Genomic DNA, 18,278 nt, shown 5'->3' on the forward strand with positions numbered 1-18,278 from the left:
CTATTACTCATCAAAGGCTACGAGCCTGAGAAAAATTTACCCGATTTTATTTTTAATTTTTTTTTTAAAGAGGGGGGTAACACCCCCTACAAGTGAATGAATTTTAATGAAAATCACACCGTTAGATTCAGCGTATCAGAAAACTCTATTTCACAGCTTTCAAGCTCATATCTGCAAAAATCTGCAACTTTGTATTTGTTTGCCAGAAGAAAAATACACGGATATATAAGTTAGTTACGTAAGTTAATTTGTAAAGAGATCCATTTAGCAAAAGAAAAGTAAAATTTTTATGCAAATAAAAGCTGCATTAACTAAAAAACGATCAGAAATTAAATAAAAAAAAAGTTTTTTAAAACTGAAAGTAAGGAGCGACATTAAAACTTAAAACGAACAGAAATTATTCCCTATATGAAGGGGACTGTCCCCCTCCTCATCGCATCGCTCTTTACGCTAAAGTTTGACCTTGTCTCACAACTTTATTTTTTAAAACAATAAAAAACTTTAGCGTAAAGAGCGAATCCTTATGATTTCAAATATATCAGTTTCATCAAGTTTAGCTATACCGATCAAAAGTTACGCGCCTGAGAAAAATTTGCCATGTTTTCGAAAAAGGGAGAAAACACCCTCTAAAACTTATAGAACTTTAATGAAAATCACACAATCAGAGAAACCTATTATAGAAGTTAAAAGCTCCTATCTGGAGATTCATTCGAGTGGAAATTAATAGTTCTAATGTCCTTTTTAAGTAAGCAAAAAAAAAAATGGAGGGCAACTAGGCCCCCCTCCCGCACTAATTTTTTCCCAAAATAATCCACCATGACAGCGTAATTAGATAAACCCCGTTTATAGCAAGTTCCGGTGAAATTTAACCCCCCCCCCCCAAACTCTCAAACTCTTTGTAACACGCAAGCTTTTCATTCAAAGCAGAAAAATATATCATGTTAGGAAAAAGCTTTATTTATGAATGATAAAGAAGTGTTTTTAAAAACAATTAAAAATTGTAAACATACCTATTGTGGAGAGATTTTATTTACATAATAGAAAAAGCGTGCTTTGACATTTCTATCGAATATACTCGTAATATTCTTAAAATTTTGTATTGTTGGCGGGGAGAGGGGGGGGGGGCTAAGTCCCTCTGAAATTTGAATTTACTAGTAAAACGTTTTTCTTTATTTTTTTTTGGGAAATAAAAGAATGAAAAGTGTACTCACACTGAAAACTGAAAAATCCATTGTTTTCAAAAGTTAAAACTATATGGTGTACTATAAACAATGTCTTAAAACATAATGAAAATTAGGATGTAGTATATGGACATTATATCGTTTTTTTTTTAAATTGACTACATTATAGCTTGGCAAGTTTTTTTTTTAGAAAACCGACCAATCAAGTTATTATATTGGACTAACCACCAACTTTCTCTAATCGACTGACACACAAAAATAAGTCTCACAATAGAAAACATGTCTACCAAGCCATGTAGGGTTCATTGTAATAGGTCACTGGCCCCTGGTAAGGCATATTACGCAATCACTGGCTGGACCTTTACCACTATTACTACTGAAATAAATTCTTGAACGGATGGATCTTTCAACAATTAATATCAGTATACATCAAATATTCAATTTGATGTTGTTTATACTTTCCAAGACTGATCAAGACGCATATAGTTTTCAGTAAAGCGCCAATGACGCATTAGGTTTTAGACTTTTACAGTAAAAGAAGGAGGTGATACCCAAACTCTTGTTTGAAGTGATTTTTGTTCATTTCAAGGTTGATATGCATGTTCAATTTCAGTTTCATTCGTTTTAAGATTTATTTATTAATTTACAGTAATATTTATTGTATGTTTGTTTGCATTGATTGTTCATTTAATTTCTGTTCGTTTTAAGTTTCATTTATACTTCAATAGGAAAATATTTTTTTTTTTCGTTTTAACCTTGATTTTCATATTCAACCTAAGCATTACTCGCCTTAAGATCTATTTATTCATTTATATTATTACTTGTAGTATGTTTTTTTCCATGATTGTTTATTTAATTTCTGTTCGTTTTGGGTTTCATTTATTCTTTAGTAGTTATTTCTGGTCGTTTTGAGTTTGAATTTTGAAAGGTATTTTTTATCTACTGAGCTTAAGTTTAAAATGGCCTTTACTTTTCTTTGAAAAACTTATTTATCGGAAAGTTTTTTTTTAATTAGTTTTTGTTCGTTCTGGATTGCAAAAAGTTTCAAGTTTTTAAAAATTCCTTATTTCAAAATCAAACTTAAAAAAAATCAAATGTTTGTCAAAGTATCAAAACTGGTTTCAAAGTAACAATATAAAAGTGAAAAAATGTGTTTGTGTCAACGTTGGAGTTTTTATTATCTGATGTCTGAACTATTTTTAACAAAATGGCTATCTTAAAATTTTTATCAGATGAGTTAGAGGAAAAGGGGGGTGGGGTGGGCTAATTAGCCTTCGGTCTCTTTTGACTCTTTAAAAGCAAACTAGAACTTTCTATTTTCAATCAAATGAGCCCTCTCTGAAGTTTATACGAGCATCCCTTCTAAAAGAACCATACATATCCCCAGAGTATAACTTACAACGCCTGTCCCTGGGCCCGGGGGGGTTGTGTCGACCCCGGAGTTTTAATAACTGATGGTTTAACTATTTTTAACAAAATGGTCAACTCCAATTTTTATCGGATATGTCAATCCATCCGATAAACCGAAAGGCGTGGAAGGCGGGAGGGGCTAGTTGCCCTCCGATCACTTTCACTCTGAGAAAATGAACTACAACTTTTAATTTCCATCCAAATGAACCCTCTCTGAAGTTTATACGAGCAACCCTTTCATATGAACCATATACGACCCCAGGATGTAGCTTACAATGCCTGCCCCCTGGGCCTTGGGGGGTTGTGTCGACACCGGAATTTTTCTTATCTGACCTTTGAACTATTTTGAAAAAATGACTCTCTCAAAGTTCTTATTGGATGGGTTTGAGGAAAATAGGACGTGGAGAGGGGGGCTAGTTCCCTCCGATCTCTTTTGGCTCTTAAAAAGTGAACGAGAACTTTCAATTTCCAATCATATGATCCCTCTCTGAAGTGTTTACGAGCATACCTTCCATGAGAACCATATGTACCCCCAGAGCAATACTTAGAACGCCTGCCCTGGGCTCTGGGGGCGTTGTATCGACACAGGAGTTTTTCTTATCTGACCTTTGAACTATTTTTAACGAAATGGCTACCTAAAATTTTTTATCAGATGTCTTTGGGGAAAAATGGCTTGGGGGAGGGGGGCTAGTTGCCCTCCTATCACTTTTGAATCTTAAAAAGGGCACAAGAACTCTCGATTTTCAATCGAACGAGTCCCCTTTGAAGTTTTTACGACGACCCCTTCTATAATAAGTGCCCCTGAGAAAATATAAACGGAGTGTGGGGGGAGGCTAGCTGCCCTCCAGTCACTTTTGGCTCTTAAAAAGTGAATTACAACTTTTAATTTCCAATCAAATGAGCCCTCTATGAAGTTTATACGAGCATCCCTTCCATAGCAACCATATATGCCCCCAGGGAACAACTTACAGCGCCTATCCCCGGCCTCTGGGGGGCTGTGTCGACACCGGAGTTTTTTTTGTATTCTGAACTTTGAACTATTTTTAACAAAATGTTTATCTCAAAATTTTTGTCTGATTCATTTAGGACGTAGAGGGAGGAGGAGGGGGCTAGCTGCCCTCCGATCTCTTTTGACTCTTAAAAGGTGAACAAGAACTTTCAATTTTCAATCAAATGAGCCCTCTCCGAAATTTATACGAGCATCCCTTCCATAAGAACTATATATGCCCCTAGAGCATTACTCACAACGCCTGCCTCCGAACCCTGGGGGGCTGCGTCGACACAGAAATTGTTCTTATCTGACATTTGAACTATTTTTAATGAAATTGCTAATATAAAAATTTTATCGATTGGGCTCGGGTGAAAAAGGGGTGGGGGACGGGGGGGGGGCTAGTTGCCCGCGGATATCCTTTGAGTCTTAAAAACTGAACTAGAACTTTCAATTTCCAATCAAATGAACCCTCTTTGAAATTCATACGAGCATCCCTTTCATAAGAACCATATACGCCCCCAGGACAACACTTACAACGCCTATCCCCGGGCCCCTGGGGGGAGTTTTTGTTATTTAATTTATGAACAATTACCAAAAAACTGGCTATCTTAGAATTTGTAGCGGATGGGTTCGGGGAAAAAAGGTGTGGGGGGGAGCTAGTTGCTCTTAACTCTATTGACTCTTAAAAAGTGAACTAGAACTTTCAATTTCTAATCAAATGAACGCTCTAAGAAGTTTATACGAGCATCCCTTTCATGAGAACCATACATGCCCTTAGGGCATAACTTAGAACGCCTTCCCCTGGGCCCTAGGGGATTGTCTTGACACCGGAGTTTTTCTTATCCGACCTTTGAACTAATCATTGGCAGCGCGCTAGTGCTGCCTAAGTAAAGAACGGTGTGGGCACAATGTGTTTTTTTTTCTTCAGCCGGGCACTTCGTATCGAAGGAGTTGTCGTAGATACTTCGAAAATGACTCATTCAAATAGAAATTCCAGTGGCTAGTGCCCTTTTCAATAGTCGAAAGTGATTGCAGGGCAACTAGGCCCCCACCCCAAGCCCATCAGTCCCCCAAACACATCCAATCAAAATTTTGAGATAGCCATTTTGTTCACCGTAGCTGATTTCCAGATAGAAAATATGTTTTTGAGGAGGATAATCCCCCACAAACCTCGGGGCAAGGGTTTTAAGTGATGCCCTGAGGGCATATAAGAACGATGTTGAAACAATATACTATGTATTATTTTTTTCCTTTAGAGCAGGGCACGTCATATGGAAGGGATCGTCGTAGAAACTTCAAAAGGGGCTCATTCGATTGGAAATTGAGAGTTCTAGTGCCCTTTTTAATAGACGAAAGTGATTGGAGGGCAACTGGCCCCCCAAGCCCATAATTCACCCAAAAACCTTCAATCACAATTTTGAGATAGCCATTTTGTTCAGCGTAGTTGATTTCCAGATAGAAAATGTGTTTTTGAGGAGGAAACTCCCCCACAACCCTCAGGGCAAGGGTTTTAAGTTAGACTCTGGGGGCATATAAGGTTTTTATTGAAAGCTTTGTAGTAGAAACTTCAAAACCGGCTCATTCCATTGGAAATTCAAAGGGCTAGTACCCTTTTTAATAGTCGAAAGCGATTGGAGGGCAACTAGCCCCCCCCCCTCCCCCCACGCCCATCATTTCCCCAACACATCCAGTCAAAATTTTGAGATAGCCATTTTGTTCAGCGTAAATGATTTCCAGATAGAAAATATGTTTTGAGGAGGACACTCCCCCACAACCCTCAGGGCAAGGGTTTTAAGTTATGCCCTGGGTGCATATAAGGTTTTTATAGAAGGTGTTGTCGTAGAAACTTCAAAAAAGGCTCTTTTAATTGGAAATTCAAAGGGCTAGTGCCCTTTTCACTAGTCGATAGCGATTGGATGGCAACTAGCCCCCCCCCCCTCACCCACCATTCTCCGAAACGCATTCAATCAAAATTTTGAGATAGCGATTTTGTTCAGCGTAGTTGATTTCCAGATAGAAAATATGTTTTTCAGGAGGACATTCCCCCACAACCCTCAGGGCAAGGGTTTTAAGTTATGCCATGGGGGCATATAAGGTTTTTATAGAAGGCGTTGTCGTAGAAACTTAAAAACAGGCTCATTCGATTGGAAATTTGAAGGGATAGTACCCTTTTTAATAGTCAAAAGTGATTGGAGGGCAACTAGCCCCCACTCTCATCATTCCCACAAACACTTCCAATCATAATTTTGAGATAGCCATTTTGTTCAGTGTAGTTGATTTCCAGATACAAAATATGTTTTTGATGAGGTCACTCCCCGCAACCCTCGGGGCAAGGGTATTAACTTATGCCCTGGGGGCATATAAGGTTTTTATAGAAGGTGTTCTCGTAGAAACTTCAAAAAAGGCTAATTCGATTGGAAATTCAAAGGGCTAGTGGCCTTTTGAATAGTCAAAAGTGATTGGAGGGCAACTTGCTCCCCCCCACGCCCATAATTTCTCAAAACACATTCAATCAAAATTTTAGATAGCTATTTTGTTCAGCGTCATTGATTTCCAAATAGAAAATATATTTTTGAGGAGGACACTCCCCCACAGCCCTAAGGGCAAGGTTTTTAAGTTATGCCCTGGGAGCATATAAGGTTTTTAATGAAGGCATTGTCGTAGAAACTTAAAAAAAGGTCTTTCGATCGGAAATTGAAAGGGCTAGTGCCCTTTTTAATACTCGAAAATGATTGGAGGGCAACTAGCCCCCCCCCCATCATTCCCCCAAACACACCCAATCAAAATTTTGAGATAGCCATTTTATTCAGCCTAGTTGATTTCCAGATGGAAAATATGTTTTTGAGGAGGACACTCCCCCACAACCCTCAGGGCAAGGGTTTTAAGTAATGCCCTGGGGGCATATAAGGCGTTGTCGTAGTAGGCGTAGTAGGCGTTGTCGTAGAAACTTCAAAACTGGCTCATCCAATTGAAAATTCGAAGGGCTAGTACCCTTTTTAATAGTCGAAAGTGATTGGAGGGCAACTAGCCCCCCCCCCCTCCTACGCCCATCATTCCCACAAACACATCCAATCATAGTTTCGAGATAGCCATTTTGTTCAGCGTAGTTGATTTCCACATGGAAAATATTTTTAAGGAGGACACTCCCCCACAACCCTCAGGGCAAGGATTATAACTTATTCCCTGGGGGCATATAAGGTTTTTATTGAAATCTTTGAAATGAAATTTGCACTTTACTGAAAAAATAAAATGAATTTGCATTGTCAGTTTAATATGCATATACCCCCCCACGACCTAATAACCCTCAGGGCAAGAGTTTTAAGTTATGCCCTGGGGGCATATAAGGTTTTTATAGAAGGTGTTGTCGTAGAAACTACAAAAAGGGCTCTATTAAATGGAAATTCAAAGGGCTAGTGCCCTTTTTACTAGTCGAAAGCGATTGGAGGGCAACTAGCCCTCCCCCCCACCCATCATTTCCTCAAACGCATTCAATCAAAATTTTTAGATAGCAATTTTGTTCAGCGTAGTTGATTTCAAGATAGAAAATACGTTTTTGAGGAGGACACTCCCCCACAACCCTCAGGGCAAGGGTTTTAAGCTATGCCCTGGGGGCATATAAGGTTTTTATAGAAGGGGTCGTCGTAGAAACTTCAAAAGGGGCTCATTCGATTGGAAATTTAGAGTTCTAGTGCCCTTTTGAATAGTCGAAAGTGATTGGAGGGCAACGAGCCCCCCCACTCCCATCATTCCCCCATACACACCGAATCAAAATTTTGAGATAGCCATTTTGTTCAACGTAGTTTATTTTCAGATGCAAAATATCTTTTTGAGGAGGACACTCCCCCACAACCCTCAGGGCAAGGGTTTTAAGTTATGCCCTGGGGGCATATAAGGTTTTTTATAGAAGGCGTTGCCATAGAAACTTCAAAACAGGCTCATTTAATTGGAAATTCGAAGGCCTAGTACTCTTTTTAATAGTCGAAAGTGATTGGAGGGCAACTGGCCGCCCGCCACGCCCATCATTCCCACAAACACAACCAATTAAAATTTTGAGATAGCAATTTTGTTCAGTGTAGTTGATTTCCAGAGAAAAAAATATGTTCTTGATGAAGACACTCCCCCGCAACCCTCTGGGCAAGGGTTTTAAGTTATGCCCTGGGGGCATATAAGGTTTTTATAGAAGGTGTTGCCTTAAAAAATTCAAAAAAAGCTCATTCGATTGGAAATTTAAAGGACTAGTGGCCTTTTTAATAGTCGAAAGTGATTGGAGGAAAACTAGCCCCCCCCCCCACCCACGACCATCATTTCTCCAAACACATTCAATCAAAACTTTGAGATAGCCATTTTGTTCAGCGGAGTTGATTTCCAAATGGAAAATATGTTTTTGAGGAGGACACTCCCCCAGAGCCCTAAGGGCAAGGGTTTTATTTTATGCCCTGGGGACATATAAGGTTTTTAAAGAAGGCGTTGTCGTAGAAACTTCAAAAAAAGCTCATTCGATTGGAAATTGAAAGGGCTAGTGCCCTTTTTAATAGTCGAAAGTGATTGGAGGGCAACCAACCCCCCCCCCACGCCCATCATTCCCGTAAACGCATCCAACAAAAATTTTGCGATAGCCATTTTGTTCAGCGTAGTTGATTTCCAGATAAAAACATATTTTCGAGGAGGACGCTCCCCCACAACCCTCAGGGCAAGGATTATAACTTATGCCCTGGGGGCATATAAGGTTTTTATTGAAATCTTTGAAATGAAATTTGCACTTTACTGAAAAAAAATGAATGTGCATTGTCGGTTTAATATACATATACTGATATTTAGTAATCAAAATTTCAATATTATTTGATTTATTAAAGTTATAAAAGTAAAAACATTAAATTTGTTATTTAAGTGCAAATTTTGTTCTGGCCTTGGGAAGGCATAGGGGTTTTGCGCCCAACTTTTGTTAATTTCTGCTCGTTTTGAGTTTGACTCGGTTAATTATTGTAATTTCTGTTCGTTTTGGGTTTCATCTATTTATCGATGCTGATTTGTGGTAAGAAAGTTTTTAAATTAATTTTAACAAAATGTCTATCTTAAAATTTTCATCAGATAGGTTTGGAAAAAGAAGGCGTGGGGTTGGGGCTAGCTGCCCTCGGATCTCTTTTGAGTATTAAAAAGTTAGCTCGAACTTTAAATTTCAAATCAAATGAGCCCTCTCTGAAGTTTATACGAGCATTCCTTTCATAAGAACCATATATGCCCCAGGGCATAACTTAGAACGCCTGCCCTCGGGCCCTTCGGGCTGTTTTGACCCCGGAGTTTTCGTTATATGGTCTTTGAACTATTTAAAAAAAGGCTCCCAGGCCCTGGGGGATTGTGATGACACGTGAGTTTTTATCGTCTGAATTTTGAGCAATTTTTAACTTAATGGCTATCTAGAAGTTTTTATTAGATGCATTCGGGGAAAAAGGGGCGTAAGGGGCCAGTTGCCCTCCAATCTTTTTTGACTCTGAAAAATGAACTATAAGTTTCAATTTCCAATCAAATGATCCCTCTCTGAAGTTTTTACGAGCATCCCTTCAATGAGAGCCATATATTCCCCCAGGGCCTAACTTAGAACGCCAGCCCTCGGGCCCTTTTGGCTGTTTTGACCCCGGAGTTTTTGTTATATGGTCTTTGAACTATTTAAAAAAAAGGCTGTCTCAATTTTCTTATCGGATGGGTTTGAGAAAAAAAGGGCGTGGAGGGAGGTGGAAGTGCTAGGTTCCCTCCAATCTCTTTTGACTCTTAAAAAGTGAACTAGAACTTTCAATTTCCAATCAAATAAGCCCTCTTTGAAGTTAATACGAGCATCCCTTCCATAAGACCCATATATGTCCCCAGGGCATAACTTACAACGCTTGTCCCGGTGTCCTGGGGGTTATGTCGACACCGGAAATTTGTTATATGATCTTTGAACTATTTTTAACAAATAGCTATCTTAAAATTTTTACTCGATGCATTTGGGAAAAAGGGTTTGGGGGGGAAGCTGGTTACCCTCCAATATTTTTTGACGCTTAAAAAGTGAACTAGAACTTTCAATTTCCAATCAAATGAGCCCTCTCTGAAGTTTATATGAGCATTCCTTCCATAAGAACCGTATATGCCCCAGGGCATAACTTATAACCCTTGCCCCTGAAGACTGTGGGGGGAGTGTTATGCTCAAACATATAATTTCCAGAACTTTGAACTACGTTGAACAAAATGGCCATATCAGAATTTTGATTGGATGTTTTTGGGAAACGGTGGGCGTGGAAGGGGTGTCACTTGCCTTAGAATCACTTTCAACTACTAAAAAGGGAACTAGCCATTTAAATTTCCAATCGAATGAGCCCTTTCTGAAGTTTCTACGACAACGTTGTCTATACAAAACCTTACATGCACCCAGAGCATAAATTACAACCCCTGCCCTAATTTTGATTGGATGTGTTTGGGAAAAAGATGGGCGTGAGAGGGGGGTTAGTTGACCTCCAATAACTTTCGACTATTAAAAAGGGAACTAGCCCTTTGAATTTCCAATCGAATTAGCCTTTTTTGAAGTTTCTAAGACAATGCCTTCTATAAAAACCTTATATGCCCCCAGGGCATAAATTACAACCCTTGCCCTGAGGGTTCGGGGGGAGTGTCCTCCTCAAAAACCTATTTTCCATCTGGAAATCAACTACACTGAACAAAATGGCTATCTCGAAATTTTGATTGGGTGTGTTTTGGGGAGTGATGGGCGTGGGGGGCTAGTTGCCCTCCAATCCCTTTCGACTATTAAAAAAGGCACTAGCCCTTTGAATTTCCAATCTAATGAGCCTTTTTTTGAAGTTTCTACGACAATACCTTCTATAAAAACCTTACATGCCCCCAGGGCATAACTTAAAACCCTTGCCCTAAGGGTTGTGGGGGAGTGTTCTCCTTAAAAACATATTTTCTATCTGGAAATTAACTACGCTGAACAAAATGCTTATCTCAAAATTTGGATTGGATGTGCTTGGCAAAATGATGGGCATGGGGGGGGGGGTTAGTTGCCGTCCAATCACTTTCGAATATTAAAAAGGGCACTAGAACTCTCGATTTCCAATCGAATGAGCCCCATTTGAAGTTTCGACGACCACCCCTTCGATATGAAGTCCCTCTGGAAAAAAAATGATAATAATAATAATAATAAAACATTGGAGCCTTAAGGCCTTTACTATAGGCAACGCAATAGCGTTGCCTCTGATCAGCATGCCCTTAGTGTGTTTTGATTTTGTTCAAAATCCCCCAACTTTTCCTAAAAGTAGTCACAGTTTGAACTATTTTTATAAAATGCTGTCTTAAAATTCTTATCAGATGGGTTTGAGAAAAAAAAGGGCGTAGAGAGAGGGGCTAGATGCCCTCCAATCTCTTTTGACTCTTAAAACGTGAATTAAAACTTTCAACTTCCAAACAAATTAGCCTCTTTGAAGTTTATACGAGCATTCCTTCCATAAGATCCATATATGCCCCCAGGGCATAACTTACAACGTCTGTCCCGGGGTCCTGGGGAATATGTCGACACCGGAATTTTTGTTATATGATCTTTGAACTATTTCTAACAAAATAGCTATCTTAAAATTTTTACTGGATGCATTTGGGAAATAGGGTTTGGGGGGCTGGCTATATCAGAATTTTGATTGGATGTGTTTGGGAAATGGTGGGCTTGGAAGGGGTGTCACTTGCCCTAGAATCACTTTCGACTATTAAAAAGGGAACTAGCCATTTAAATTTCCAGTCGAATGAGCCCTTTCCGAAGTTTCTACGACAACACTTCCTATAAAAACCTTATTTTCCCCCAAGGCATAACTTACAACCCTTGCCCTGAGGATGGGGGGGGGTTAACCTCAAAGACATAATTTTCTGAATTTTCAACCACGTTGAACATTGGCTATCTCAAAATTTTCATCAGATATATTTGGAAGAGAAGGCTTGGGGTGGGGGCTAGCTGCCCTCGGATCTCTTTTGACTATTAAAAAGTGAGCTCGAACTTTCAATTTCCAATAAAATGAGCCCTCTCTGAAGTTTATACGAGCATTCCTTACATAAGAACCATATATGCCGCAGGGCATAACTTGCAATGCCTGCCCACAGGTCCTGGGGGGTTGTGACGACACCTGAGTTTTTGTTATCTGACTTTTGAGCAATTTTTAACTTAATGGCTATCTCAAAATTTTTACTAGATGCATTTGGGGAAAAAGGAGCATGGGGAGGGTAGTCGCCCTCCAATCTTTTTTTACTCTAAAAAATAAACTAGAACTCTCAATTTCCAATCAAATGAGCCCTCTCTGAAGTTTTTACGAGCATCCCTTCAACAAGAACCATATATTGCCCAAGGGCATAACTTACAACACCTGCCCTTGGGTCCTGGGGTGCTGTTTTGACCCTTAAGTTTTCGTTATATGGCCTTTGAACTATTTAAAAAAAGGCTGTCTCAAAGTTCTTATCGGATGGGTTTGAGAAAAAAAGGACGTAGAGGGAGGGGGGCTAGGTGCCCTCCAATCTCATTTTACTCTTAAAAAGTGTACTAGAACTATCAATTTCCAATCAAATAAGCCCTCTTTGAAGTTAATACGAGCATCCCTTCCATAAGACCCATATATGCCCCCAGGGTATAACTTACAACGCCTGCTCTGGGGTACTGGGGTGTTATGTCGACACTGGAATTTTTGTTATATGGGCTTTGAACTATTTTTAACAAAATAGCTATCTCAAACTTTTAATCGGATGGATTTGGTAAAAAAGGGGTTGGAGGGGGGAGCTGGTTACCCTCCGATATCTTTTGATGCTAAAACAGTGAACTAGAAATTTCAATTTCTAATCAAATGAGCCTTTTCTGAAGTTTATACGAGCATTCCTTCCATAAGAACCATATATGCCCCCAGGGCATAACTTATAATCCTTGCCCTGAAGACTGTGTTGGGAGTGTCCTGCTCAAACATATAATTTCCAGAACTTTCAACTACGTTGAACAAAATGGCTATATCAAAATTTTGATTGGATGTGTATGGGGAAATGGTGGGCGTGGAAGGGGTGTTAGTTGCCTTCCAATCACTTTCTAGCATTAAAAGGGGAACTAGCCATTTAAATTTCCAATCAAATGAGCCCTCTCTGAAGTTTCTACGACAACGCTTCCTATAAAAACCTTATTTTCCCCCAAGGCATAACTTACAACCTTTGCCCTGAAGGTTGTTGGGGGGGGGATTATCCTCAACGACCTAATTTCCTGAATTTTCGATTACGTTGAACAAAATGGCTATCTCAAAATTTTGATTGGATGTGTTTGGGGAAAAGGTGGGCTTGAGAAAGGGGTTAGTTGCCCTCCAATCACTTTCGACTATTAAAAAGGACAATAGCCCTTTGAATTTCCAATCGAATGAGTCCTTTTTGAAGTTTCTCCGACAAAGCTTTCCATAAAAACATTATATTCCCCCAGGGCATAACTTACAACCCTTGCCCTGAGGGCTGTGGGGTAGTGTCCTCCTCAAAAACATAATTTCTACCTGGAAATCAACTATGCTGAACCAAATGGCTATCTCAAAATTTTGATTGGATGTGTTTGGGGAACTGGTGGGTGTGGAAGGTTTGTTAGTTGCCTTCCAATCACTTTTGAACCTTATAAAGGGCACTAGAACTCTCGATTTCCAATCGAATGAGTCCTCTTTGAAGTTTCTACGACGACCCCTTCCATATGAAGTACCTCTGGTAAAAAAATAATAAAACGTTGGAGCCGTGTGGTCTTTACTATAGGCAACGCTATAGCTTTGCCTCTGACTATCCTCTTCCCTTCGGTCAACGGTAGTACTGGATGGGGTGACTGAGTTTGACACCGATATTTTCAAAGCCATCACAGGTCAAGTAGCCTCGTAGATGAGTCAGTTAGTGTTTTTGAAGATCATACACATCCTTTTAGATTTGATGGACCGGTGTTGGTGAGTGTGATCACTTTTGAAACTGCTGATACCACAATAGCGGAACGGATTGTCTCAGCAGAGAAAATGCGATTAGATGAAGTAGATAATTATCTAAGAGGTAATTCTAGTGCTTTCTTGAAGATCAAGGTACAAAGCAGGGAAAGCTCTTTGAAACTCACTTGAAAGGTGAAACGCACTTTTGTCAACCCTGCAGAAGAACTAGAAGTAGTTAAAACAGTTCTGCTGTATGTTGGTAAATATGCAGAGTCAACAACCAACATACTAAAAAACGTACTTCAGCATGAAATCCTCTAGTATTCCCCAGCACTATTTGAAGCCCAATCCAGCGGATTCAGATTAAGAACAGGAAGAAAGTCTGATCTGATAAACTTGATAGAAGCGTTATCTTGCCTATATTCTAGGGCCTGCTCTTTGCCAGTTTCTGTTGTCAATTCAAAGCTTTCACTTATTCTGATCTTTATGCGATCCTTAAGGATCAGATTTTTCAAGAAGGTTGATGATTAAGATTTATAGTCAGCTCCCAGAAAATCTATGACAACTGCATGTGGTTTCTGACCGGTATGTTGGAATTTGTGGAATCAAGGCAACTGGCTAACCAGTGTGCTTAAAAGACATTATCGGTTGCCATAGACGAAGGGGGTGAGCAAATTTTGAAGTTCAGTACGACATACAGTAAAAGCATCAAACTTGGTGATTTCTGGCAATCAATTCTCAGAAGTTCTTTGGCCAAAGCGTCTTTTATTTATGAGTTTTTGACCAATTTTGTCAGTTACTAGCAGGAGGTTTCCCTGATCGTTAACGTGTTGGGATATTTCCCAGAGAAGTTTACATGGAGCCTTTTCTTCTTCTTAGTCTTGAGCTTGGATGCACACAAGAAGAAACAGACATTCTTATTGTAGTCCATGTTGCTTTCAGCTTTAGAAATAGAAGTTATTCTGTAATTGTTTGGGCCAATGACACCAATATTCTGATGATACTTTTACAACACTCGTTTACGCTGTTAGCTACGGAAGGGTATAAAACGAAGGAAATATTCCTCCAAATTACTGACCAAATTGTTTCGTGTGTATTAACTGGATTTTTCTCTTCCAAGGGACTTTGTTGATAATATTGGACTTCTGCTCTGCCTTAGTGGCACTGACACGACGAGCTTTATATATTCTGTGCGTAAGAAAACATTCATTAAAGCGGCTTTAAAGCACTATCTTGTTAGTGAAATGGCGGAATTGAAGGGAAAAGTCAGGATTGACCTCGTAAATATATCGAATTACGTAGAGCAAGTAATACGAAAAGCAACAATAAAAGACAAGAGCAACAGGCAACAAGAAAAGCAACAATAGCAGCCTATGGAAAGAATCCTACTGACTTTTAACTCTCTGAATAACTTACGAGGGAACTTATTTTATAAAAAAGAATGACACGATGATCTAACAAGGCGACGATGAGACGATGATCTAACAATAAGTTAAAAGTATTGCTCCAATAGCTTTCAAATGGGTCACACAACTGACATAAAATTTTAACTATCCTTACTCTATGCGTATCCACCTTAGTTCTTATCTAGGATGGATGATAGACTATCTATCAACAACTGAAATGAATCTTTTTTGCACAATTCTGAAAAATTTATGCCAGCTCCTCAAAGAATATCTGTCTAGGCTTTATTCTAACCATCCATTGCTTGACTCTCAAGTCTTCCACCAAGTTGATCAAATTCAAAAATCAACGGAATTATAGAATCTGAATGACCCTTACTCTATGCTTATCTACCTTAGTTCTGCCCTAGGATGGATGATAGACTATCTATCAGCAAGTGAAATGAATCATTTTTAAACAGCTCTGAAAAGTTGTTCCAGCTTTCCCTCTTACAAAGACTATCGGTCTTGGCTTTATTCTAACTAGCCATGGCCTGCCTCTCAAGTTTTCCACTAAGGTGGTCAAATTCCAGCTTCATGAAGTAGCTGAAATCTGACATCAAAGATACCATAGCAAATCTCAGAACAAGAGAAGATATACAAGTGATCTTTGAGTATGCCACTAGAATTCCTAATTAACAGCATTAATGAGCTCCAAAATGGCCTGTGTACACTCGATGATGTGAGTGATGAAGAAGATAGATGTATTGTTGGCTTCCTCAATTAGCAAAAATGTAAGCAAGCTAGTGAAAAAAAAATTATCACCTGAATGTTATTTTTATTGAATAAATTAAATAAAGTGTCACAATTAGTGTATTGAGAAATCGTTTATGATCGTTACAATGTTTAATTATTTATAAAACACAAATGAACATTTGCAACTGAACAGGAAAAATACTGGTCAAGGGTAAAAACAAAATAGTAGAAAGTCAAAAATAAATATTTGAAATAGTAGGTCCTGGGCCAAGTCAACAATATCTCAAATGGCCTGTGTACCCTATAAGATGTGAGTGAAGAAGAGGATAGATGTATTGTTGACTTGGCCCAGGACCTGCAATTTCAAATATGATAAACCATAAAATAAACACGTTCCCGTGATGTTTCTCTTGTCAAAAAAAACAAACAAAATTGCACATTTTTGCAGCTGGGAGCTTGAAACTTCTACTATAGAGTTTTTGGATTTGGATACGCTGAATCTGATGATGTGATTTTTATTAAGAGCGCTTAACTTTTAGAGAGTGTTTCCTCCTTTTCTCAAAACCGGGCAAATTTTTTCAGGGGCTTAGCTTTTTATTGGTAACAGTAAACTTAATGGATTTTAGATATCTGGTATCAGCATAACAAGCCAATTCTTTTGATATATCTTATTATAATTAACATAAAAATCTGATTCTTTTGATATGTCTATTGGTACCAAAATTCTGTTTTTTAGAGTTTCGATTACTATTAAGCCGTGTCGGTCCTTACTTAAAGTTCGTTATCACGAACTGTCTGATAATCTTATGACATTATATCTGTCCGTTTCATTCAGGGGTTTTGCAAAATATTCGTTCCAAGAGCGGTCTATTTCATAACTGAAGAAAAAATGTTTCAGCACCATTACAGAATGAACAGGTCGGTTTTCGTTTTTTACTAAGGAGGAAACGGGGTGGTGTAGTCCTTAATGCTTAAAAACTTCGGAAAGATAAAACACTATTTTCGTTTTAGTAAAAAAATGCGACAAGGTCAATTCATTTTAAGTCTTTATTTGTAAGTTTTTTTTTAACATAGAACAAAAACAAAAAAGTAATACTCATCCATCGAATTATATTTTTGACAAGAAGTTTTTTATTTACAGCGACATCGACGATCCCCACACGGACTCACTGCATCTAGATATTTGGTAAGTAGCATTTTACTATCAAGACTTAAGTTTTCCAACATCTGCATATAAAAAACTATTTTCCAGCTATATGTCGTCTAATATCTCAGATTTATGGGAGAAATGAATAAAAAACTAAATCAAAACCTGCTGTGAGATTCGAAATCAAATAACTAGAAGCTGAAAAAATCTCTTCTAATGTGTTTCTTCAGTAGCTCTAATGGCCACACTGTTTTTAAGTTTTTTAATTTGGTAATTACTGACCGTTCAGCAGTATCTGTTAAAGACTTATTAGTAGGATACTTCAGTAGGACAAACTCACTGTCAAAAAGAAAAACAAGTTAAAAAAAAATGTTAAATATAACCATTCGGCAAAATACTTGCTTTTAGTCACGTTCTTTGGTTTTGAACGAGGTTATTTAGAACTACTCGATCCCAAAAGTAAAAAGTTTATGCATTCTTATGCATTTTGATTTTTGGTAGTCGTTCTTAGAGGCCTGATCTCCATTGTCTTTGAAGTGTCGTTTGATTTGAGCGTGATCAGATTATCCTTGGTTGGGGGAAATCATGGCACTATTGACAATCTTGGTTATGCCTGATCCTTCTCATCACTGAAAAACTAATTAATTTAATTAGTTGCTATATCACTTAGTGATATGCTATATCACTTTATTTTTAATATTAAATCATATAATAATCTAAACATAGTGGTTATGGCTTTGCTTAATCTCCTCGTCAAAAGCATCTCCCATAGGAACAAAAGTAGATTTACTTCCCTATTGATATCACAGTACTGGTACTCGGTTGACCGACGAAACGTTAGGGAAAATGTTTTCCTTGTTAAAAGACGATATAAATGTGGACCCGACATTGACTAGAAAAAATAAAGCTTGTTTTACACAAATCTAGATTAATCAGAAAAAAAGATTATTGTCTTTGGCGTCCCAATTCTTGGTTCGAGTGAAACTTGAATCAATTATAACTAAAATAGCGATATTTCTTTAAATTAATAACGTAGCCATTCATTCTTAAAAACAAAAACAAAAAGGAAGTACAAGTCTTCAATAAAAAAAAATCACTGAAATGCAAAATATGAAAGTTCATGGTATTCTTGGGTTTGTATTTCATATTTTTTTTTTCTGTTTTTAATAGCTCAGTACCAAGAAACCGAGCTTCGTTCGGTGAAAAGAAAGACAGTTTTTTTTTTATCTTTTTCGTAGAAAAAAATTAATATCGCTTGTTTTATTCACTGTAGTAAGTAATACCCTTAGGGTATTTGACGTTTGGGCATTTGTGACGATATTTGCATGAAATTATTTTTCTAAAATTAAATAAGGTGAGAAACAAATATTCTGGAAGTTGTGACCTATTCAGATCGTTTTTCACACCGGAAAACGAAAAATTACTGTATTATAAAAAAATCCTTTTAAACGAATAGTAATCGCATTGCAAAGCATAAATATA

General features: G+C 38.1%; 1 protein-coding gene across 1 annotated transcript in view; it reads left to right on the forward strand.

Moving 5' to 3' along the window:
* The window catches only part of LOC148942051 (BAI1-associated protein 3-like), a 146,900-nt gene that overhangs the window by 121,579 nt on the left and 7,043 nt on the right, over window positions 1–18,278 (forward strand). The window contains exon 12 of the mRNA XM_089103219.1: window positions 16,791–16,835. Within this exon, the coding sequence (XP_088959345.1) occupies window positions 16,791–16,835 (45 nt within the window). The remainder of the gene's footprint in view (window positions 1–16,790; window positions 16,836–18,278) is intronic.

This window comes from Artemia sp. Qi Xiang Cuo, chromosome 17 (genome assembly GCF_049724085.1).
Source record: "Artemia sp. Qi Xiang Cuo chromosome 17, ASM4972408v1, whole genome shotgun sequence".
Lineage (NCBI taxonomy): Eukaryota > Metazoa > Arthropoda > Branchiopoda > Anostraca > Artemiidae > Artemia > Artemia sp. Qi Xiang Cuo.